Source organism: Nycticebus coucang, chromosome 1, assembly GCF_027406575.1.
Source record: "Nycticebus coucang isolate mNycCou1 chromosome 1, mNycCou1.pri, whole genome shotgun sequence".
Classification (NCBI taxonomy): Eukaryota; Metazoa; Chordata; class Mammalia; order Primates; family Lorisidae; genus Nycticebus; species Nycticebus coucang.
The window spans coordinates 159612218-159639047 of NC_069780.1; the positions used below are offsets into that span (position 1 = coordinate 159612218).

Here is a 26830-nt window from a genome sequence, read left to right on the forward strand (position 1 = left end):
TATGTTGGCCACTAAAGACGGCCCAAGTCAGTGAACTTTCATGACATTTTAAAATGAGCTCTTGTCATGAAATGTCATGTGCTTCATTATATAATCTCAGCTCTTTGTGTGCATGTTATGACTATGGCCAAAGTAAAGGAAAACAGGAGTGTCTCTAAATCAATCACGGGCCATGAATCCAGACAGATTGTATGACAGATGCGATTTTTCTTGGCACCACTTGGGCGTAACTAATTGATGACAATCATATGTCCATACTGGCACATTTCCACAGGGGATGTGTGTGACTATGTCACCACATCTGGATGCTAGGCATGTTGGGGTCCTCAGGCACAAAGACCTACTAAACCCAGAGGCTCCGCAGCTGTACTCAATGAACAGTGTGGGAGCTCCACAGAGTGATGAAAGGACCAAATTACCACAAACTGTAAATACATATTTATTTCATTAAAATACGAGGTAACTGCTGCAGCCATCTCTTGTTCAAATAGACATTAGCCTCTAAAAAAAGAGAAGGAAAAAGAAAGCTAGCATCTATATACATACATATTCCTAACTTCATAAGGAAAATTTGCATTTCTCCTATGAAAAGATAACACACAAAGATAATTTGTTACAAAGATCATGTTGAAAATTCAATATACTATAATAAAAAAAATATATCACATATAATTGTACCTTTAATATGAAAGATAGATGACTATAAATAGCTAACTTTGCCTAACTCACAGAGAAACCAGACTGAATAATAATTTTATTCTGATCCTATGTAAAAAATTCTTAACAGATTTATTAAATTATTTGAACAAACTATGTCAACAATCATGTGAAGCAATGAAAAACTCTCATTGAAAAGCCTTCCATTCATAAAATTACTTTGATTTAAAAATTTATAACTGAGAAACTGTTCATGTATGTATAATTAAGTATCTTTCACACATCTTAAGTGAAATAATAATGTTTCCCATGCAATGTGACAGAAATCACCCAATACATTCTATCTCCATGGATAAAATTCTAATTTTAATCAGATCAAAAACTAAAACTTCATTTGTCTTATCCTTTTTCTTTTCGGACCATTTTTTCCCCATCTTTCTTATTTCCTTTCGCATCCTGATTTCCTTCAAGCTGCCCAACAGTCCTATGATGCTCTCCAACTCAGCCATCTACCCACCTGATGCTGAACTAATTTTCCAAGATGTCTAGTTAACCTAGTGATCAATGGGTATAAAGAAAGGTATGTCCGATTAATCATCCCCTTCTCTAAAGATAACTAAGACATGAAAGCCATCTTTCTCCATTTTAGTACAATTGCCATTCATCTCCTGAGCGTTTATGTGGTGATAGAAGGCATTACTAACACATTAGACTTTTTCACATCTGGATTGAGTTAAGAAAATAATTTCTTTTTAGGAAAATCATAAAAAATCTTGAACACACTCTTTGCACTTGTAGGTCTCCAAATATTCTAAGTGGTAAGACACTGACTACAAAGAAAGCATAGTTTAATACCGTATATGAAAATAGAAGTAACTAAAAAGAAGACTTCTTATGTAAAAATTTAAAAATAGTCAATGACTTTTCTCATGTTGGAAATCATTGACATTGCAGAAATGCTGTTCTCACCACAAAATGGCATTTGGACCCTAAGTATTTGAAAAACACAAACTAGAGTATCCAAGAAGGAGCAGAGAAACAGTGAGAATAAAAAGGAAGGGTAGAGAGAAAGAAAAGAAGAAACAAACACAGCTGACACGCCTGCTGACACTAAGAAAATTTAGGCAACTCTCTGCTTTCATCGTCTAAGTCTCTTTTACCACTGCTAACAGCTGAGACATTTAAATAAGAGATCGGGATTCTGTACCCAGCCTGGCACAGATACCCTGACTAGTTCTAGGCACACCATTGAGCTTATTTTCTTATCATCTTCCCCTAGACAAAAGTGTAAGCTTACTATCTAAAAGGAATTTTTATTAACAGACACGAGCAATTTTGTCAAGGATACAATTTACAGGTAGACAGGAGAAAGTTCTTAGCATTCTATGGCACCACAGCATGACTGTAGATAACAATAATATATAGTTTCAAATAGCTTAAAGGAGGAGGATATTGAATGTTCCCACCACAAAGAACCTATACACGTTGGAGATGTGGACATGCTAAGTACCCTGATCTGATCACTCTACATTACAAGTACCACAACATTACTATGTACCCCCAAATACGTACAATCATTATGTGTCTGTTAAAAAATGTTTTTAAATGAAAAAATTATAAAACATTATAAAATTTTTTGCAAGTTTTGTCAACAAAACATTAACATCCTGGTGAACAAGCTAATTCTATTTAAGGAGTTATCTTTTCTCTCTGACTTATGGCGTTATGCCACTTGAACCAGCATCTCCACAAAACGGGCAGCAGTTGTGCTAAGAAGGAGAACTCCAGAAGTTCTGTTCTCTGACTCATAAGCAACAACAGAGCTCCACTATGGGGGACCAAAGGTGAGTGGGACAGATGCGAACTATCTTGAGGGTTACCAAGCTCATCGCCCAGTGGCCCCATGTTTACAAGAGTCTCAAACCCTGTGTCTAAGGTCATGGGGAATGATTTAGGAAGACAGAGTCCTCAGCTTTGCTATTATGTTTAAGGTCCTCCCAAGAGCAGTCCAGGCCCCAAATGGCAAGTGGCAGGAATAGCCACTGCTCTAATTCGTATTTCAAAAAGTATCTGGCTTTATGAAAAGAACACATTCAGCAGCTTTTTCCACCCAGATATCATGAGAGTAAAATCAGCAGAACAGTAACCAGCCCTCAGGTCTATTACGCAGTCTCCCTCTTCTAAAGGTTCTCTTTTAAGACCTTTTGTTTTTCTTCAGTGTAAAAGGACTCCAAGAAGACACAATTTATGTAATTCCAATGCTTCACTTGACTTCATTCCCCAAATCAAACTATACAGAAATAAGGCTTCTGCTTATTCCCATTAATAAATATCCTGGAATAGGTAATAAAAAAATTTCTCTTCCTAAAAGTCAGAGTCAAAGTTACTCTAGAAATGGCAAAAACAAAGCAGTAAGACCAAGACTAGACTAGGCTTTGATGTTGTGTTTTGTTTTGTTACAATAACTCAGTTTCTTTACCTGGGATTACCTATGTAAAGTGCTTTAAGAAATAGTCATCTTAGCCCTACTATGAAACTAATTTGGGACTCTCACATGAAAGCTATAACCCAGCTACAACTTAACAATAGGGGGAAGTGGGAAGGGGGGGGTGGGTAGAGGGAGGGGGATCGGTGGGATCACACCTGTGGTGCATCTTACAGGGGTATTTGAGAAACTTGGTAAATGTAGAATGTAAATGTTTTGGCACAGTAACTGAGATAACGCCAGAAAGGCTATGTTAACCACTGTGATAAAAATGTGTCAAATGGTTTATGAAGCGAGTGTATGATGCCCCATGATCATATCAATGTATACAGTTATGATTTAATAAAAAAAAAAATAAAAAAAAAAAAAAAGAAATAGTCATCTTTAAAAAAAAAAAAAAAAGTTGACCCCAAAACAACACAGGTTTGAACTGCGTGGGTCACTTACATGCAGCTTTTCTTCAGCCTCTGCCACCCCCCGAGACAGCAAGACCAACCCTCCTCTTCCTCTCGCTCCTCAACCTACGCAACGTGAGGACAACTGGGGACGAAGATCTTCGTGGTGACCCACTTTTACTTAATGAATAGTAAACATATTTTCTCTCTTGCTTGCTTATGATTTTCCCAATTACATTTCTTTACGGTAAGAATAATAAATACAAAATATAAAATCTGCATTAATTGACTATATATGTTATGGGTGAGGCTTCTAATAAACAGTAGGCTATTAGCAAAGTTTTGGGGGGAGTCAAAAGGTATCCAGGACTTTCAACAGAGCAGGGCTGCGTACCCCTCACCCCTGCATTGTTCAAGAGTCAACCATATTTCCTTGTCTTCACACACACATCTTTACACACACTGCAAGCCTCTCAGGGTAAACGCTTACCTGACTTTTTTGCCTTGCTCAGTGAGCATCTTTACCAAATCAGCAATGGGGTACTGAGCTTTGGCCGCGCAGAGACCATAGCCTGCAAGGAAGGTTAAGAACACAGAAGAATGTGTTTTTTATTTTGAAATTTATGAACTGTAACTCTTCTCTTGATCAAAACACATTTTTATGCCAGCATAGGCAATCAGTTAACAGGAATAGAAAATGAAACCAAATTTATAATCTGGACTTGTAAAAATATGGCCTGAATTTGAAATTCAAAATCTAATGCTCTCTCCTCAGACTGCCAGGCATCTCCTCCCCACACACCACACACACACACACACACACACACACACACACACACACCTGGGAACACCCTCTCCTCTCTTCTCTTCTCTTTCTTTCTTTTTTAAATCATCTTCATACTTGGCTTTGACGACACTGCAGTCCCTGGGTTCTCCTCCTAACTTTGTTTACTGCTCCTCCTCAAATTCCTTGAATAGTTTTTCTCCTTCTGTTTTCCCCCTTAAATGATAAAGTTTCCTGAGGCTGTTTAATTTTGCCCCTCACATTCCCCTTGATAATCTCAGAGTTCATCCTATGGCTTTAACAAATATCCAATGACTCCCATCTGCCCGCAAACCTGACCTGTCCTTTGAGCTCCAGCACAGCACACACACTGCCCCACCTCCATCTCAACCTTAGTATCTCAAAATAATAAATAATAACTTAGAATTCCCCCACACACACCCAAGAAAAAAAGCTCTCCCCATTTCTGATGTTATTGCAGGTCTAACCAAGAACTTCAGTCCCTTCATTCTCCTTTAGCCATCCTTTTGGTCCATTGTACCTGTACAAAGACTCTCCCATCTGTCCCCATTTTTCTACTTCCATTCTTCCAAAGGCCAAGACTTTGTTCAAGCTATTCCCTCCGTTTTCCCCACTCCAACATCATCCATTATCTAAGGTTCAAAAAAATCCTCACTCCCCTATAAACCTTATAAACCTCCACAGTTTCCTCGAGAAAGAAAAATCGTTTATGTAATCGGTTTAGCCGATTACACAAGCCACTGTGCATTACTGACCTACCCATCTGACTTCATCACTACAAGGAAATTGCCTAGAAGGAAAAGATCGTGTCCTCTACAACTTTACATCCTTACAGGCCAGCACAGTGTTTCTCCACGGGTAAGACCAATGCCACTCCGGCTGGGAGCACGCATCACGCAGGAAGCATCCCATGCATCATGGTATATTTACTTTATCTACTTCTACCAATTGACAGTAGCAGCCCTACCTTAAGACAACCAAAAAACCAACTTCATGTGCATGTTTCAAATGCCCCTAAAAACTGACACTGCCCCAAGTTGAGAAGGCTTGCCCCTTTGCTTTTAATTCCGCTAATGTTCGTTATTTTTATCTCAGCACATAACCAACCAATAACTTACCCACATGTCAAATCAGTAGATTTTCTTTATAGAAAATGAATATGATAGCATGGTAGAGTTAAAATCTTAATCTGAAACCAAGGTATTAGCCATAATACCCAGAATTCTGTGAGAAGAGTGAAGAATAACTGGGCTAAACTTCAGAACACTGGGAAACTGAGGCCTGGAGAGATTTAATGACTTGGTCAATGTCATGCAGGTTGTTAAAGACATACATAGGTTTTAAAAACAAAAGGGAGGTGGTGTGACCCTCCAGACCAAGCTCTTTCTAGTGCTGCCTTACCTTACTGAAAACCACATAATTCTTGATATTTAAGTATTTGTTTTTGAAACAAGACTAACATTCACTGAGGGAGGCTACTGAGTGAGCCCAGTACTTTTGTGTACTGCATATAATTTAATCTTGACAATAGACCCAAAAATTACCGATGAGAAGAAAATAACTAAGACCAAAAAATGATTTAAACCTGTGGAATGACAGAAAGACACAGCTGTAACTCATACATCAAATCATAGTATCTCCACATGATCCCCAAAATACTAAATCCGAGAATTCTCAGTATTGTTCACTTAGTCATCACAGACTTGCTACTAAGTTTCCATTATATTTTTGAAAAAAAAACAAGTTCCAATTCTACTTTATTCCTATTATAAAAAAATTGTTTTAATGTAAATAAAAATTATAGATTGTTTGCTTTTTGGTATTTTTCTTTTTACCTGGCGTAATAATGATATTATTAGCTTCTCGGATCATGTCAATTGCATTGTCAAGGTTGATTTCCGTATGTGTGCCAGAAATTTCCATGGGTTTTCCACCAGCTGTTGAAGTGGTGCCATAGCCTCCAAGAATCACATTAGCCAGGGAGCGATTCATTGCCTGGAGAGCAAAATTATCAGGTGTGAGAATTTAATATACATAACTTTTTAGCATGGTATAAATTTTGCGTAAATTATATTTGGATTACTTAAAGAAGTTTTTTTTTTTTTTTTTTGAGACAGAGTCTCACTATATTACCCCCAGTAGAGTGCCATAGCATCACAGCTCACAGCAACCTCCAGCTCTTGGGCTTAAGTGATTCTCTTGCCTCAGCCTCCCAAGTAGCCAGGACTGCAGGCACCCGCTACGATGCCCAGCTATTTTTTTGGTTGTAATTGTCATTGTTGTTTGGCAGGCCTGGGCTGGGTTCGAACCCGTCAGCTCTAGTGTATATGGCTGGTGCCCTAGCCACTGAGCTACAGGCATCAAGCCTATTTAAAGTTTAATTGATCATTTAAAACTTCTTTTTTTTTTTTTGGAGACAGAGTCTCAAGCTGTTGCCCTGGGTAGAGTGCCATGGAGTCATAGCTCACAGAAACCTCCAACTTGGGCTCAAAGAGATCCTCTTAACTCAGTTTTTCTATTTTTAGTAGAGACAGGGTCTTGCTTTTTGCTCAGGCTGGTCTTGAACCCGTAAGCTCAGGCAATTACCTGTCTTGGCTCCCAAGAGTGCTAGGATTACAGGCGTGCACCACTGCGCCCAGCCTGATCATTTAAAACATTTTAACCAGATAAATTTGAGCTGGCTTCTGAAAATTATTTCAAAAATTTAATTGACAAAAGTCATCTAAGAATCACATTTTTTCTGCTCTCAAATCAATTGTGCACTTTTATATTTTCAGTTAAAAAGTAAATAAAACAAAGAAGTTAATGGAAAATTACCAGTAAAATCAAGAAATTAGTGAAAAATTTAGGTCTACTTATTATTGTCTGAATGCTGTTTGAGCAACTTTTGCCTCAATATTTATCTGGATTTCACCAGAGTAAAAGAAGACAAATAGGAATGACAAGAAATAAGACTTTTTATAAGGCAGCCCTACAGATCTCCTGGGTGAATTCTGCCACCAGACACGAAGAAGAATCAAAATCCTAAGCATCCATTTCATTTAGAACTCTGGGCTCTCTGTCATCAAGAAAATAAGAAATGCAGGGATTAATACCATCTTATCATCCAAACCAATTAATGCTCCATGAAGCTCTGTACCTAAGTTGTAACAGAAGTAACTGAGTTCACCATTAGGATCTGAAAATATTTCACTTCCAATTATTAATGGATCAGAGAGTCAGAGAACAACTAAATTAACGCTTTTAATTAAATTCTTGAAGTCCAATCTGGTTTGAAGTTTTAAATCCTTAACACATTCTCCTATGTTTAAATCCAATGTTTAATGAAAACCTGAATAGCCAAATCTAAGACTTCTCAAACATTCAACTTTTGTTGACTTTGATAAATCCTTTCTAGTTTTTTTTTAACAGAATTCCAAACTTCAGTTATCAAAAAATAGGTTCTACCAAATTTTTGCCCTTAAAAATTGATTCAAAGGACTTATATTTCTTTCACATATATAAGGTTTAATAAAAGAAGTCAAATGAACTAATGCAGAAGTTTAGATCACAGAGGACAGATGGAGAGGGACAGACCACTTTATTCTAACTTGGCATAAAAGGGACCATTATTTTCTCCTATAAAACTGAATGGAGGAGAAGGAAACAATTTCTGAGGACATTTAATTAACGTGTACCACTTCTGATGGCATCTTAGAGAGAAAAGAAGGAACCACACAGTAGTTTAACAGTCAAAGTCAACTTGTTAAACATGTATCCATAATTATGTCACCATTAAGCTAAATCCATGTGGTCTCTTAAAACTAAATCATTTTTCATTGTAACATCATATTTCCAACAAATGTTTAGGGTTTATTGTTTTTTTCTTTCTTTTTCTCTCTCTCTTTTTGGTTTGCAGAAGTGATTAATGAAACTAATCACTGATGCAGAGATTGAAGAGTTCCCAGCTTCCAAGACAAAGAATTTGCAACACTGTCCAAGACTGTTCCTTTTTAGCTATTAAGCCCTATAATTAAAATTGCATTCCACAGTAAATTGTATTCCAGGCACGCTGTAAGAATACATTTGAAAATGAAGGGTCATAAAATAGAAAAAAAAAACAAAGTAATAATAACATACATATGTACCATTCATTAGCATCTCCCATTCCAAAGCTTTGTAGGTACTAATTGATTAATTAATCACAAAGTAAAACAATACTTATTTTTGTTTTGGCTTTTGATGTATTTCATGCTATTCCATTTTCATTTGGAAATAGGCAACAAAGTATAAAAATCATAAAATTTGTTCTAAAAATGCTGTCCCGTTGTTTTTTTTGTTTTTTTTTTTTTTGGCCGGGGCTGGGTTTGAACCCGCCACCTCTGGCATATGGGACCGGCGCCCTACTCCTTGAGCCACAGGCACCGCCCCAATGCTGTCCCGTTTTTACAAACGTTTATATCCCTGGGAATCTGGATACTATCACAAGCAGAGAGACTATAAAATCATAAAGAGGTTACTGTCTATGTGAGATCTGGATAGAGACTAAATCATTGATTTGAGCTGGTTGTTCAGACACTGTCAACATTTTTTAGTTTTTTATAATATTGGGTGGTATGTAACCATAGCATTGGGCTCAGAGGATACCGAAAAGAATTCTTTGTCAGGACAAAAATTCAATTTTAGGGTTAACCACTTGGGGTACATTCCATTCCCTCTTACATAATAAAACCCCTCTGTTCTGGTTTGAATTGCATGTTTCCTTCAAGAAGTAACACAGAAGTCAATATACTGCTCCCATATTAACTCTATGATATCTGCTACCATAACCTACCGGAAGAGGTTTCCAAAATACAAAGTGAACCAACACATAAGATATTCATCTACTGTTCATTCAACAAACATTATATTCCTTTGAATATAGCAGGTGCTAGGCCAGTCTTCACAAACACAAAGGTGAATAATAAGTGGTGTCTTAAAATGCTTTCTCTATAAAAGGAAAATAGTATTACCTCCCTTCACAATTAGTATGGGGATGAAATAAGCTAATATTTGTAAAGCACCCAGCATGGTGCCTACAGCATTGCACTGAAGCCCAACTCTGAGTAGCGATTTCATTTTTATTATTCTCATCAACCTTGAGCTGCTAAGGACTGCCATAAAGAGATAATTTCTTATAATAAAGAAGCACAAGCTAAGAATTAATGAAGGTTAATGTAAAAAGTCAGAATTCAAGAAAATTTAAGTCAAGAATTGAAGAAAAAATTGCAATCAGTGTAACCTGGCTTATTGTAACCTCAATGAATCCCAAACAATAAAAAAAATAATAATAATAAAGTAAAAGCACATTTTCATTTATAAAAAAAAAAGAAAAGAATTGAAGAAAAGAATTCTATCTTCAAAATCTAAAAATATGGCAAGCCTGTTTATTTGTTGGTTGCTTCTTTGTTTTGTAACATCTAAGAGCAGAGAGTAAGCAGTAAAACAAGCACACTACAGATCGCTTAGCCTGGTAAATCCTTTACGGAGATCAATTTATCAATAGTAAAGGCGATCAAAAAGATCTTACTCCCTTTGACCATATAATTGCCTTATAAAAATTTGACCTAAGGAAATGCACAAGATGGAACACTGCAACTAAAGAAAAGTTAAAAGAAATAAGATGGATTCTTGGAGGCGGAGCAAGATGGCGGCCGAGTAACAGCTTCCTTGCATCTGGGCACCGTGAGTCTGGGGAGATAGGACTCCAGGCATCTCTGGCTGGTGGGATCTGCCTATCATCACTCCTATGAGGATACAGGGAGTCAGCGAGAGACTTCTGGGCCCCAAGAGGAGGACTAAAACAGTGGAAAACCGGCAAGTGGTCGCGTGTGTTCGATCCGTCTAAACCCGCCCACAACTGTAAGTTCAGTAGCAGCAAGACTGCAAACCAGAAAGGCCTTACCTGTGAACTGTTTTGGTGTCCTTGGACTTGGCACTGAGTTGAACTGCCTTGGGGAGGGCCTGAGCGGGAGTGCAGAGAACTTTGGCCATTGTCTAGGGCCCCAGTCTGAGCCGCTGAGCCAGACGGAGCTAATAGTGTTTGGCGGTGGGTCACACGGAACCATTGTCAGTGATCTGCCCCGGCAAGCTACGCCCTCAGGGTCGCAGAGCTAGAAACGGGTGGGAGCTGGTAACCCAGCAACCAAGTAGCCTAAGGGTGGGGTCTGAGCCGCCTTGCAGCCCTAACCCTCAGGGGCAGAGGGAGACCGGTTTTGGCACACTGGGTAAGTGGATAGCCACTTTAGCAGTGATTCCAGCGAGAAAGCTGGGAAAGCTTCTGCTCAGCAAGTTTACAAGTTCAAAGTGCCTTTTAAGTGGGCTGAAGAGAGATTTAGGGTGTCTACCTGCTGGGGTTTGAGAAACTAGCAGCCTCCAGTCATATCAGAACTGTGATTAACATCTCATACCCCAGAAGACCATGTGTTGCCCAGACAATATTCAATAACATATACAAACTGCTATGTTTTTGGTTGGGTATTTTTTTCTTTTTTTTTGTTTGGTTGGTTTTTTTTTGTTTATTTTGACGTTGTGGATGTTCTTTTGTTTTTCAATTTCAATCTTTTCCATACAGATCCCTTTCTCGTTCTCGATTTTTCTAGTTTAATTTTAATTTCCCATTGCTGCCTTTTTTAATAACTACAACTTCATTTCTGCTAGTGTTTCTACCGCTATCATTTGGTTTTTCACCCAATTTTATCCCCGCAAAGTTTTCTGTTTGCTTGTTTTGGTTTGATTTATAGCATTTTTGTCTTTCCTCTCTACTTGGTGGAGGTGAGGTACTGTGTCTGATCAGGTTAGCAAAGAGCTGCTGACCTCAAGGGAACCACCCAACTGGGCACCCCAAGAAGGTGGGGTTTTTTTAAGGTTGTGTCAAAGTACCCTACTGTACACCTATATTGTCCTGTCTTCCTCTTTCTGTGCCTCTCTTCTTTTTGTCAATATTCCTTATACCCACGCCCTCTCCTTTCTCTATCTTTCTCTTTTTTCTTATCACTCGGTCCTCCTTTCTTTCATCCCTTTTTTGCTCTTCAACCTTCTCACCCTTCTGTTCCTGTAACCCTTAGTCCACAGGCACAAGAACTTAAAGAGCAAGAGGAAGTGAAAGGAAAATTAGGGCAAGGAAACAGATAAAAGAAATCACACATGAGGAAGAATCAGCAGAAAACTCCAGGCAACATGAAGAACCAGTCTAGAACAACCCCACCAAGGGACCATGAGGTAGCTACTGCAGATGATTCCACCTATACAGAAATGTTAGGAATGACAGAAAGGGAATTTAGAATACACATGTTGAAAACAATGAAAGAAATGATGGAAACAATGAAGGAAATTGCTAATAAAGTGGAAAATAACCAAAAGGAAATCCAAAAACAGAATCAAATCAGAGATGAACGATATGAAGAATATAAAAAGGATATAGCAGAGCTGAAGGAACTGAAACAGTCAATTAGGGAACTTAAAGATGCAATGGAAAGTATCAGCAACAGGTTAGACCATGCAGAAGAAACAATTTCAGAGGTAGAAGACAAAGTTCTTGAGATAACTCTGCCTGACATGGCTCACAAACCCAGGAAGCTTCCAGGGCGGGGCCGACCCAGAGAGGTGTTCAGACACAAATCTCCAGCAGCAAAGACGTTTGAACTCAAAACAGCCCGTCTTCTGTAGGCGACGACAGGAACAGAGACAGAACCCCGCAAAGTTGTCTGTTCTGTTCTGTTCTGTTAGCAGCATCCATCAGGGACGGGGCTAAGCCTGAGTGAACACCTCCTTCCCATCACCTGCATCAAACACTCAAAGATGTCAGGCCCCATCTCCTCCTGCTAGATAACGGCAGTCTGCGGGGGCCTGGCAGACTTCCTTGCGATTCAGGCAGGTGCAAACCCCTGGAGTGTCTGTTCACTGCAGGCAACTGGGTTAGCCATCTGCAGAGATACCAGTGACTGGGTCCGACGGAGGGGCAAAGTGGGGAAGGAGACGTCAACCTTCCTAGACTGCTCTGTTTGCTGGGTGGCTCCTCCTGACTCCACGCTGCACTGGGGTGAGCTGTGTCAGAGGAGTCACCAGGCCCCTGTGATCCAGTTCCCAGAGACCTCTTGAACTCTCCCACCCGAGACAGGTGCCGATTGAGACAGTTGATTTGGACCTTTTGAACTGGGCTAATAGACTGAGGACTTTTCAGGTGGTGCCCTGGGTGTGCGATTGTAGGAAGGTTTGATTCTCCTTTTCCAAGTGGGGCCAGAGGTGGGCAGGCGGGGTGACTTAATTGCTGATTTTTCCACACAGCTGAGACTTCAAGCCAGAGTAGAAGTTGCAATAGGATCGAACAGAAACCAGCTGAAAACAAGACAAAACCACTTTGCTCCACCACACCAGACAGGGCCCCAGTTTCTCAGGCCACAACACTGTACGGGCCCTCGATAAAACCCCAGGGGAAAAACCAAAGGGAGTAAAATAACCATGGGGCGGAATCAGCAGAAAAACTCTGGTAACATGAATAACCAGAATAGATCAACCCCCCCAAGAAAAGATACGGCAGATGTGATTGAAGATCCCATTCATAAACAACTGGCTAAGATGTCAGAAATCGAATTCAGAATTTGGTTTGCAGACAAGATTAATAAAATGGAATTAGGAATTCGAGGAGAAATTCAAAAATTGTCTCAAGAATTTAACGAATTTAAAGACAAAACCACCAAAGACTTAGACACACTGAAGCAAGAACTTACGGCCCTCAAAGATATGAAAAATACAGTAGAATCCCTCAGTAACAGAATGGAGCAAGCAGAAGAAAGGATTTCTGACATTGAAGATAAAGTCTTCGAACGCTCCCAATCTCTCAAAGAGGAAGAGAAATGGAGAGCAAAAATGGATCACTCACTCAGAGAACTCTCAGATAATTCGAAAAAAAGCAACATAAGAATTATAGGAATTTCTGAGAATGATGAAGTCGCCACCGAGGGCACAGAGGCCCTTCTGCATGAAATTATGAAAGAAAATTTTCCAGACCTGCCTAGAGAATCTGAAATTCAGATAGCAGACAGCTTCAGAACCCCAGCACGATTCAACCCCAATAAGTCATCCCCCAGACATATCATAATTAGCTTCACTAAAGTTAACATGAAAGAGAAGATTCTCAAAGCAGCCCGGCGAAAGAAAACTATAACGTACAAAGGTAAGAATATTAGAATAACTGCAGATCTCTCTGGTGAAACTTTTCAAGCCAGAAGAGGCTGGTCATCAACTTTTAATCTCCTAAAGCAAAAAACCTTTCAACCCAGGATCTTGTATCCAGCTAAACTGAGTTTCATCTATGATGGAGAAATTAAATACTTCAATGACATTCATATGTTGAAAAAATTTGCCATAAGTAAATCAGCTCTTCAGGATGTTCTCAGACCTATCCTCCACAATGACCAACCCAATCATATACCACAAAAGTAAACTCACTCAGAAACTTCGGATCAAACTCCAACTTCCACACTGGCGAAAGGATTAAAAATGTCCACTGGACCTTTGAAAAACTCGATACCCAAAATTCCACCAGACTTATCAATACTCTCCATCAATGTGAATGGCTTAAACTGTCCTCTAAAGAGGCATAGGTTAGCTGACTGGATACAAAAACTCAAGCCAGATATTTGTTGCATACAAGAGTCACATCTCAACTTAAAAGACAAATACAGACTCAGGGTGAAAGGATGGTCATCCATATTTCAGGCAAATGGTAATCAGAAAAAAGCAGGTGTTGCAATTTTATTTGCAGATACAGTAGGCTTTAAACCATCAAAAGTAAGGAAGGACAAGAATGGTCACTTCATATTTGTTAAGGGTAATACTCAATAAGATGAGATCTCAATTATTAATATCTATGCACCCAACCAGAATGCACCTCAATTTATAAGAGAAACTCTAACAGACATGAGTAACTTGATTTCCTCCAGCTCCATAATCGTCAGAGATTTCAACACTCCCTTGACAGTGTTGGATCGATCCTCCAGAAAGAAGCTGAGCAAAGAAATCTTAGATTTAAACCTAACCATCCAATATTTAGATTTAGCAGACATCTACAGAACATTTCATCCCAACAAAACTGAATACACATACTTCTCATCAGCCCACGGAACTTACTCCAAAATTGACCACATTTTAGGTCACAAGTCTAACCTCAGTCAATTTAAAGGAATAGAAATTATCCATGCATCTTCTCGGACCATCACGGAATAAAACTTGAATTGAGTAACAACAGGAATCTGCATACCCATACAAAAACATGGAAGTTAAATAACCTTATGCTGAATGATAGCTGGGTCAGAGATGAGATTAAGAAAGAAATCGCCGGGCGGCGCCTGTGGCTCAGTCGGTAGGGCGCCAACCCCATATGCCGAGGGTGGCGGGTTCAGGCCCGGCCCCGGCCAAACTGCAACCAAAAAATGGCCGGGCGTTGTGGCGGGTGCCTGTGGTCCCAGCTACTCGGGAGGCTGAGGCAAGAGAATCGCTTAAGCCCAGGAGTTGGAGGTTGCTGTGAGCTGTGTGAGGCCACGGCACTCTACCGAGGGCCATAAAGTGAGACTCTGTCTCTACAAAAAAAAAAGAAAGAAATCGCCAATTTTTTGGAACAAAACGACAATGAAGACACAAACTATCAGAACCTCTGGGACACTGCAAAGGCAGTTCTAAGAGGGAAATTTATAGCACTGCAAGCCTTCCTCAAGAGAACGGAAAAAGAGGAAGTTAACAACTTAATGGGACATCTCACGCAACTGGAAAAGGAAGAACATTCCAACCCCAAACCCAGTAGAAGAAAAGAAATAACCAAAATTAGAGCAGAATTAAATGAAATTGAAAACAAAAGAATAATACAACAGATCAATAAATCAAAAAGCTGGTTTTTTGAAAAGGTCAATAAAATAGATAAACCTCTGGCCAACCTAATCAGGAAAAAAAGAGTAAAATCTCTAATATCATCAATCAGAAACAACAAAGACGAAATAACCACAGACTCATCAGAAATCCAAAAAATCCTTAATGAATATTACAAGAAACTTTATTCTCAGAAATATGAAAATCTGAAGGAAATAGACCAATACTTGGAAGCACGCCACCTTCCAAGACTTAACCAGAATCAAGTGGAAATGTTGAACAGACCCATATCAAGTTCAGAAATAGCATCAACTATACAAAACCTCCCTAAAAAGAAAAGCCCGGGACCAGATGGTTTCACGTCAGAATTCTACCAAACTTTTAAAGAGGAATTAGTACCTATATTACTACAAAACTCCTAGAAGTGATCAAGGAATACAGCAGCGTCTCAGGTTACAAAATCAACATTCATAAATCGGTAGCCTTTATATACACCAACAACAGTCAAATTGAAAAAGCAGTTAAGGACTCTATCCCATTCACAGTAGTACCAAAGAAGATGAAATATTTAGGAATTTACCTAACAAAAGACGTGAAAGATCTCTATAAAGAGAACTATGAAACTCTAAGAAAAGAAATAGCTGAAAATGTTAACAAATGGAAAAACATACCATGCTCATGGCTGGGAAGAATCAACATTATCAAAATGTCCATACTACCCAAAGCAATATATAATTTCAACGCACTCCCTATTGAAGCTCCACTGTCATATTTTAAAGATCTTGAAAAAACATTACTTCGTTTTATATGGAATCAGAAAAAACCTCGAATAGCCAAGACATTACTCAGAAATAAAAACAAAACAGGAGGAATCACACTACCAGACCTCAGACTTTACTACAAATCGATAGTGATGAAAACAGCATGGTATTGGCACAAAAACAGAGACGTAGATATCTGGAACAGAATAGAGAACCAAGAGATGAATCCAGCTACTTACCGCTATTTGATTTTTGACAAGCCAATTAAAAACATTCAGTGGGGAAAAGATTCCCTATTTAACAAATGGTGCTGGGTGAACTGGCTGGCAACCTGCAGAAGACTGAAATTGGACCCACACCTTTCACCATTAACTAAGACAGACTCTCATTGGATTAAAGATTTAAACTTAAGACATGAAACTATAAAAATACTAGAGGAGAATGCAGGGAAAACCCTTGAAGAAATTGGTCTGGGTGAGTATTTCATGAGGAGAACCCCCCAGGCAATTGAAGCAGCTTCAAAAATACCCTACTGGGACTTGATCAAACTAAAAAGCTTCTGCACAGCTAAGAACATAGTAAGCAGAGCAAGCAGACAGCCCTCAGAATGGGAGAAGATGTTTGCAGGGTATATCTCTGACAAAGGTTTAATAACCAGAATCCACAGAGAACTCAAACGCATCAGCAAGAAAAAAACAAGGGATCCCATCGCAGGCTGGGCAAGGGACTTGAAGAGAAACTTCTCTGAAGAAGACAGGCGCACGGCCTTCAGACATATGAAAAAATGCTCATCATCTTTAATCATCAGAGAAATGCAAATCAAAACTACTTTGAGATATCATCTAACTCCAATGAGACTAGCCTATATCACAAAATCTCAAGACCAGAGATGTTGGCGTGGATGCGGAGAAAAGGGAACACTTCTGCACTGCTGGTGGGAATGCAAATTAATACATTCCTTTTGGAAAGATATATGGAGAACACTCAGAGATCTAAAAATAGATCTGCCATTCAATCCTGTAATTCCTCTGCTGGGCATATACCCAGAAGACCAAAAATCACAACATAACAAAGATATTTGTACCAGAATGTTTATTGCAGCCCAATTCATAATAGCTAAGTCATGGAAAAAGCCCAAGTGCCCATCGATCCACGAATGGATTAATAAATTGTGGTATATGTATACCATGGAATACTATGCAGCCTTAAAGAAAGATGGAGACTTTACCTCTTTCATGTTTACATGGATGGAACTGGAACATATTCTTCTTAGTAAAGTATCCCAAGAATGGAAGAAAAAGTACCCAATGTACACAGCCCTACTATGAAACTAATTTGGGACTCTCACATGAAAGCTATAACCCAGCTACAACTTAACAATAGGGGGAAGTGGGAAAGGGGGAGGTGGGTAGAGGGAGGGGAATCGGTGGGATCACACCTGTGGTGCATATTACAGGGGTATTTGCAAAACTTCGTAAATGTAGAATGTAAATGTTTTGGCACAGTAACTGAGATAACGCCGGAAAGGCTATGTTAACCACTGTGATAAAAATGTGTCAAATGGTTTATGAAGCGAGTGTATGATGCCCCATGATCATATCAATGTATACAGTTATGATTTAATAAAAAAAAAAAAGAAAAGAAAAGTAAAATCTCTAGTAACCTCAATCAGAAATGATAAAGGGGAAATGACAACTGATCCCACAGAGATACAAGAGATCATCTCTGAATACTACCAGAAACTCTATGCCCAGAAATTTGACAATGTGAAAGAAATGGATCAATATTTGGAATCACACCCTCTTCCTAGACTTAGCCAGGAAGAAATAGACCTCCTGAACAGACCAATTTCAAGCACTGAGATCAAAGAAACAATAAAAAAGCTTCCAACTAAAAAATGCCCTGGTCCAGATGGCTTCACTCCAGAATTCTATCAAACCTTCAAGGAAGAGCTTATTCCTGTACTGCAGAAATTATTCCAAAAAATTGAGGAAGAAGGAATCTTCCCCAACACATTCTATAAAGCAAACATCACCCTGATACCAAAACCAGGAAAAGACCCAAACAAAAAGGAGAATTTCAGACCAATCTCACTCATGAATATAGATGCAAAAATTCTCAACAAAATCCTAGCCAATAGATTACAGCTTATCATCAAAAAAGTCATTCATCATGATCAAGTAGGCTTCATCCCAGGGATGCAAGGCTGGTTTAACATACGCAAGTCCATAAACGTTATCCACCATATTAACAGAGGCAAAAATAAAGATCACATGATCCTCTCAATAGATGCAGAAAAAGCATTTGATAAAATCCAGCATCCTTTTCTAATTAGAACACTGAAGAGTATAGGCATAGGTGGCACATTTCTTAAACTGATTGAAGCTATCTATGACAAACCCACAGCCAATATTTTACTGAATGGAGTAAAACTCAAAGCTTTTCCTCTTAGAACTGGAACCAGACAAGGTTGTCCTCTGTCACCTTTACTATTCAACATAGTGCTGGAAGTTCTAGCCAATACAATTAGGCAAGACAAGGAAATAAAGGGAATCCAAATGGGAGCAGAGGAGGTCAAACTCTCCCTCTTTGCTGATGACATGATCTTATACTTAGAGAACCCCAAAGACTCAACCACAAGACTCCTAGAAGTCATCAAAAAATACAGTAATGTTTCAGGATATAAAATCAATGTCCACAAGTCAGTAGCCTTTGTATACACCAATAACAGTCCAGATGAGAAGCTAATTAAGGACACAACTCCCTTCACCATAGTTTCAAAGAAAATGAAATACCTAGGAATATACCTAACGAAGGAGGTGAAGGACCTCTATAAAGAAAACTATGAAATCCTCAGAAAGGAAATAGCAGAGGATATTAACAAATGGAAGAACATACCATGCTCATGGATGGGAAGAGTCAACATTGTTAAAATGTCTATACTTCCCAAAGCAATCTACCTATTCAATGCCATTCCTATCAAAGTACCTACATCGTACTTTCAAGATTTGGAAAAAATGATTCTGCGTTTTGTATGGAACCGGAAAAAACCCCGTATAGCTAAGGCAGTTCTTAGTAATAAAAATAAAGCTGGGGGCATCAGCATACCAGATTTTAGTCTGTACTACAAAGCCATAGTGCTCAAGACAGCATGGTACTGGCACAAAAACAGAGCCATAGACACTTGGAATCGAATTGAAAACCAAGAAATGAAACTAATATCTTACAACCACCTAATCTTCGATAAACCAAACAAGAACTTACCTTGGGGGAAAGACTCCCTATTCAATAAATGGTGTTGGGAGAACTGGATGTCTACATGTAAAAGACTGAAACTGGACCCACACCTTTCCCCACTCACAAAAATTGATTCAAGATGGATAAAGGACTTAAATTTAAGGCATGAAACAATAAAAATCCTCAAAGAAAGCATAGGAAAAACACTGGAAGATATTGGCCTGGGGAAAGACTTCATGAAGAAGACTGCCATGGCAATTGCAACAACAACAAAAATAAACAAATGGGACTTCATTAAACTGAAAAGCTTCTGTACTGCTAAGGAGACAATAACCAAAGCAAAGAGACAACCTACACAATGGGAAAGGATATTTGCATATTTTCAATCAGACAAAAGCTTGATAACTAGGATCTATGGAGAACTCAAATTAATCCACATGAAAAAAGCCAACAATCCCATATATCAATGGGCAAGAGACATGAATAGAACTTTCTCTAAAGATGACAGACGAATGGCTAACAAACACATGAAAAAATGTTCATCATCTCTATATATTAGAGAAATGCAAATCAAAACAACCCTGAGATATCATCTAACCCCAGTGAGAATGGCCCACATCACAAAATCTCAAAACTGCAGATGCTGGCGTGGATGTGGAGAGAAAGGAACACTTTTACACTGCTGGTGGGACTGCAAACTAGTACAACCTTTCTGGAAGGAAGTATGGAGAAACCTCAAAGCACTCAAGCTAGACCTCCCATTTGATCCTGCAATCCCATTACTGGGCATCTACCCAGAAGGAAAGAAATCCTTTTATCATAAGGACACTTGTACTAGACTGTTTATTGCAGCTCAACTTACAATCGCCAAAATGTGGAAACAGCCTAAATGCCCACCAACCCAGGAATGGATTAACAAGCTGTGGTATATGTATACCATGGAATACTATTCAGCCATTAAAAAAAATGGAGACTTTACATCCTTCGTATTAACCTGGATGGACGTGGAAGACATTATTCTTAGTAAAGCATCACCAGAATGGAGAAGCATGAATCCTATGTACTCAATCTTGATATGAGGACAATTAATGACAATTAAGGTTATGGGCGGGGAAGCAGAAAGAGGGATGGAGGGAGGGGGGTGGGGCCTTAGTGTGTGTCACACTTTATGGGGGCAAGACATGATTGCAAGAGGGACTTTACCTAACAATTGCGATCAGTGTAACTGGCTTATTGTACCCTCAATGAATCCCCAACAATAAAAAAAAAAAAAAGGAATAATATGGATTCTCATATATTATAGAACACCCATAAGCTGTAATAATATGTAGGTATTATTAGTTATAAAATTAAATATAAACTAAAGTTAGAAAAAATACATTAAATAGAATATTTAAATATACACATAAAAAACACTAGAATATCAATAGTTAAATGTTAATTGAAATTCAGATGGTTTTCTTATTTATTCTTTTGTTTCTTCCATATTTCCTATATTAAACATCTTTCACTTTTATAAATTTTCTTTTTTTTTTTTTTTGAGACAGAGTCACACTCTATCACCTTGGACAGAGAGAGTGCCATGGTGCCAGATCAAACCCTTAGGCTAAAGAAATCCTGTTGCCTCCAGCTTCCCAAGTAGCTGGGACTACAGGCATGTGCCACAACACCCAGTTAGTTTTTCTGTCTTAGTAGAGACAGGGTCTGGCTCCTGCTCAAGCTGGTCTTGAACTCCTGAACTCAAGCAATCCACCCACCTCAGCCTCCTAGAATGCTAGGATTATAGGCGTGAGCCACCATGTCCAGCCTATTTTTGTTAATTTTTTAAAATTAAGGTGTCAACTGTCCTTGAATCCAAATTAATACAAACTTGCTATTACAAACAGAGTGTTAATCTGACCCAATATGAAATTTACAGCTTCAGACAAGAATGCCACAGGTGGCGCCCATAGCTCAGTAGGTCAGGCGCCAGCCACATTCTCCCAGGCTGGAGGGTTCGAACCTGGCCTGGGCCAGCTAAACAATGAAAACTGGAAGAAAAAAAAGAAATACCCTGTATGTACAGTACAGGAATAAAAAAGATGTGGTAAAGGGTACATTTGAGGCAGTGAAAACTGAAAAAAAAAAAAAAAAAAGAACTAGTGAAAATATATCAAGAAATGTGAAGGAAAAGAGAGAAAGATGTTACAATTACAGAAGTACACATAAGACAGCACTTTCAGGAAGCACCTCTTACTACCTTATTCTACTTATTAGTAACAGTTATAGGACAGAGTCCATAAGAGTTCCTGGGGTTGCTATAACTAATAATAATAAAAGACACTAGACAAAGAAGGAAAAGGAGGAATCATCCTGGGTGAATATTTTATGTGGAGGACTCCCCAGGCAATTGAAGCAGTATCAAAAATACACTACTGGGACCTGATCAAACTAAAAAGCTTCTGCACAGCCAAGAACATAGTAAATAAAGCAAGCAGACAGCCCTCAGAATAGGAGAAAATATTTGCAGGTTATACCTCCGATAAAGGTCTAATAACAAGAATCCACAGAGAACTCAAACGTATTAGCAAGAAAAGAACACGTAATCCCATCTCAGGGTGGGCAAGGGACTTGAAGACGAAACTTCTCTAAAGAAGACAGATGCACAATCTACAAACACATGAAAAAAAGCTCATCATCCTTAATCATCAGAGAAATGCAAATCAAAACTACTCTGAGATATCACCTAACCCCAGTAAGAGTAGCCCACATAACAAAATCCCAAAACCAGAGATGTTGGCATGGATGTGGAGAAAAGAGCACTCTTCTACACTGCTGGTGGGAATGCACACTAATACGTTCCTTCTGGAAGGATGTTTGGAGAATACTTAGAGATCTAAAAATAGACCTGCCATTCGATCCTATAATTCCTTTACTAGGTTTATACCCAGAAGACCAAAAATCACAATATAACAAAGACATCTGTACCAGAATGTTTATTGCAGCCCAATTCATAATTGCTAAGTCATGGAAGAAGCCCAAGTGCCCATCGACCCACGAATGGACTAGCAAATTGTGGTACATGTGTACCATGGAATATTATGCAGCCTTAAAGAAAGATGGAGACTTTACCTCTTTCATGTTTACATGGATGGAGCTGGAACATATACTTCTTAGCAAGTATCTCAGGAATGGAAGAAAAAGCATCCAATGTACTCAGCCCTACTATGAAGCTAAATTATAGCTTTCACATGAAGACTATAACCCAACTATAGCACAAGACTATGAGGAAAGGGCCAAGGAAGGGGAAGGGAGGGGGGAGGTTAGGGTGGAGGGAGGGTAACGAGTGGGGTCACACCTATGGTGCATCTTAGAATGGGCACAGGCGAAACTTACTAAATGCAGAATACAAATGTCTACATACAGTAACTAAGAAAATGCCATGAAGGCTACGTTGAACAGTTTGATGAGAATATTTCAGATTGTATATGAAACCAGTACCTTGTACCCTTTGATCGCACTAATGTACACAGCTATGATTTAACAATAAAAAAAAGAATGAAAAGGAGAGAAATAAAAGACACAGACAGATTTAAGAAATACTGTTAATAAATATAAGAACCTAAAGAATACCATTTAATAAAAAAGAATAAAGGCAAGAAAGCACCCATGATGACATTTAAAGATCAGATATAAATCTTCCTCCCTCCCCTCCCCTTATCAGTATGCCACTGGCTTTGCTAAAATTAAATTCTTCCCATTTAATTTTAAAATCTTAAGTTTCTGATGAACCATGAATAATAATGAAAGTCTGCTGCCCCCTGCTGGCCATTCAAATTCAACAAATGAAGCAAAGTCAAATTAAGAGTTAAAAGTTCATTTTTAGAGAAAACAATATTTCTAGTACAACTGAATAGATTTTTCTTCTTCATAAACATTTATATATATAAACCCCAAATCCTGACACTTTTAAAACAGGGTATATAAACCTCCACCTTTCCAAATTCCTGAATAACTCAAGTGATTCCATTTTAAAATCTTTTGGTTTACTTTGAATGTGGGCTATCAAATCCTTTGTTTTACAATATGGCCAAAGAAACAAAAATTTTTTTTATTATAAAAAGATAACTTTGGCATTCCAAATTACAATGATAGTTTCAATTATTTCAAAGGTAAATAAGGATTATTTTTAAGTTGTAAAGTCACATTCTGATTTCACTTAGTTGCATGCTTGTACTTTGTCATTCAAAACTATTAGTATTACTTAGAGAATAATATCTTTACTTTGAAAATTTTTTCTAGTTCAATCTTTAATTATTTGCAAGATATTTTCTTGGCATCAAGAAGAGAATTAGAAACAAAAAGGAAGGAAGCATTCATGTTATCACTTTCTTCTGTTCTTTTTTTAAAAAATCATTCCGACCACAACAAAACTGCAAGCTTAGCACTCTCACAGATGACCAGTGGGAATGTAAATTTGAATAACCCTTTCGGAAACATGGAACTGAGCATATGAAGAGTCTGTAAAAATGAGTTCACCCTTTCACTTCTACTTCTGTGAATCTATCCCAAGACAAAAATCAAAATTGTCAGAGATATATTAATGTACAAAGAGAAATAAAAATCAAGCATCAAATGTACAGCATTAGAGAAGTATTAAATAACTTTCATATATCCATGTGACAGATTAATACAAAGTCTCCAAAAATAATCTTAAAGGCATCTTAATGATAAAAAAAAGCCAAGAATATCATAAGTTTAAAGACTTAAATGTAAAATGATACACGATATGATCAGACAAGTAAATACACAAATATGTAACACGCGAATAATAAAGATTAAAAAAAAGAAACCAAAATGTTATGTGTTTACCTCCAAATGTGGACAGAGATTAGATTTTTATCTTCCAATTTAACCTTCCTAATTCGCTATAGTTGGACACTTTAAATATAGTCCTAGAAATTCATTCAAACAAAACACTGCTATTTCTGCTAAAGAGAATTTAAGTTAACATACTCGTTTTTATGCCTGATAAAAGATATGACGAGCACATCCATATTTGCAGAACACCGTCTACTTTTCTTTCACATAAGCATTTCTTACCACACACATGATGTATGACAGGATAGCACCAGAGGAGCCGATGAGTGCACCCACAATGGTCAGCAGGTTGTTGTTGAGCAGGAAGCCCTCGGCACACAGGGCCCAGCCTGAGTAGCTATTCAGTACAGTGATGACCACAGGCATGTCAGCACCTCCAATAGCAGCCGTCAAAGTCACACCCTGGGACAAAAACCAAAGCACAGCTCAATATTAATAATATAAAAATAAGGGCGGCACCTGTGGCTCAGTGAGTAGGGCACCAGCCCCATATACCAAGGGTGGCGGGTTCAAACCCAGCCCCAGCCAAACTGCAACAAAAAATGGCCGAGCAGGGGACAGCACGTATGGCTCAGTGGGTAGGGCGCCAGCCCCATATACCAAGGGTGGCAGGTTCAAACCTGGCCTCGGCCAAAACTGCAACAAAAAAAATAGCTGGGCGTTGTGGTGGGAGCTTGTAGTCCCAGCTACTCCAGAGACTGAGGGAAGAGAATTGCCTAAGCCCAAGAGTTGGAGGTTGCTCTGAGCTGTGACGCCACAGCACTCTACCAAGACTTTGTCTCTAAAAATAATAAGAATAATAATAATATAAAAATAAAACTTCTGACATTTAACATCTTCGCTCTTAATTATTCTAATTTTCTAATTATTCTATTCCATCAGGGGTCTTAAAGAGACAGAAATATAATTAGACTATAATTGAACAAAATATTCTCAGTTCCTCCCTAAGTATATGCTTTTTCAATCTCTGGCCTCTTACCATGACAGCAGAGAGAGCTGACACAGAGCCCAGACAGAGAATGCCAGTGGCAAAGCTTGGATCCAGCATGTATGGGATTACTCCACCTACGCTCGCAGCCAGCAAGCCTGCATTGAGTAAGTGCCTTCCAGGTAGGAGGAGAGGGGCAGAATTCAGGATACCTGGAACCAAACACATTACTCAGAATTGAGAATAGGTAGTAAAAAAACTCCCTCCCACACAAGCAAGTATGTGTCTTATAATCCAAACTTAATTTAATAATATTTTAAAATATCACTTTATATCACTGAAATAATATAGTATTTAAAATATCACTTTATATCACTTAAATAACATACTATTTTAAAGATAATCACTTTATATCACCAAATAGGAAACATAAAAGCAAATTAGAGTCGTTACAATAACAAACATTAATGGAGACAGGAAAAACCGGGTTCAATTTAACTTTATTTCCCTGACTTTGATCACATAAAAATTTCCTTACTCTTTGTCAAAGAATCTTAAAAGGTGATTTTACTTAAAACTTCAGCATGAGTCCCTGCCTGTTAGCATTTCTGATTCTATCACCTGAGCCCAAAGGAGAAGAACCCTTGCTTGTTAGTTATTTCTAAAGACAGCATGAGATAAGAATGCTTGAGGTTTCAAATTCCTTTATGATCTTTAAGTTTCACGGAAGTTCCCTACTTAATTTTAATGACTGAGAGGAAAGCCCATGTTTTTAAATCACAAACTAGTTTCTCCATAGTCACGTTTTTTTGTGAAAACACTGAAAGCAACCTCAGAGGGGCTTTCCCTTCACTTCTATTTTCATGATTGACTTTAGCAGCAGCAAAAGTTGCTGAGCTAGAGCTTTAAAACACATATTTGTTTTCAAAGTAAGTATTGCTTATGAACTACACAAATTCATAAGCATTCAACAAGCTTCTCTCTATTCTGGAAAATACATAAAGTTTATTTCTATAAACTCTGTACAGACTTCTCTAACCAAGGATTATGAAGATGCTATTTTGTTCATGTGTGTTATTGAATGTCAACTGGTCCCTCCATGCAAATTTCTGGGCATTAATTTCCTCTATTCCCGTCTATAGAAGAAACGACATCAAAATTTTATGAGATTTGTGCGGATCAGTTAAGGGGAACCATCTTCACAGGGGAAAAAAACATTCTTACATATTTCTGTGTGCTACCTACTCTATACCCAACAGTTTGTACCAGGAAGGTATTTTCTGAAATTGAAATGGACCTTTGAATACCCTAAACAACATATATTTACCTCTATATAAATCACTTACCCTGCAGTTTTCCATAGGCAACAAGAGACCCACTAAAGGTGACACCACCAATGTAGGTGCCAAGATAAGCCACAATCTTGGTGAGATTTGCTGCTGCGTCCACAGCAAAATGCGGATATTCTACAATATATTCAGCTATACAAGTAAGTACAGCCGCCAAACCCACCAAACTGTGGAAAGCAGCAACTAATTGAGGTAAATCGGAAATCTGGATGCGCTTGGCAATTGTCAGTCCTGTTGGGAAATGAAGGTCAAAGAGAAATTAAAACTTGACAGACTTTGGGAAGTAACCAAAACAAAAACCACCCTGAAGAGTTTCCATCTTATTTGGAAAACACTCTCCTAAGTAAAGTATCACAAGAATGGAAAAACAAGCATCACATGTACTCAATACTAATTTGACATTTGCAGATTAGCAGCAATGTGGTCACATGACAGAAAACCTGATGAAGTCCAAGAAGAGGGGTGGGGAGGT

General features: G+C 38.4%; 1 protein-coding gene across 7 annotated transcripts in view; it reads right to left on the reverse strand.

Moving 5' to 3' along the window:
* NNT (nicotinamide nucleotide transhydrogenase) overlaps positions 1-26830 on the reverse strand; it is a 116518-nt gene that overhangs the window by 21225 nt on the left and 68463 nt on the right. For all 7 annotated transcript variants that reach the window (XM_053591076.1, XM_053591089.1, XM_053591058.1 and 4 more), the window contains 5 exons: positions 26356-26589; positions 25061-25221; positions 24304-24483; positions 6178-6337; positions 4028-4109 (listed from right to left, as the gene is read on the reverse strand). In XM_053591076.1, the coding sequence (XP_053447051.1) occupies positions 4028-4109; positions 6178-6337; positions 24304-24483; positions 25061-25221; positions 26356-26589 (817 nt within the window). The remainder of the gene's footprint in view (positions 1-4027; positions 4110-6177; positions 6338-24303; positions 24484-25060; positions 25222-26355; positions 26590-26830) is intronic.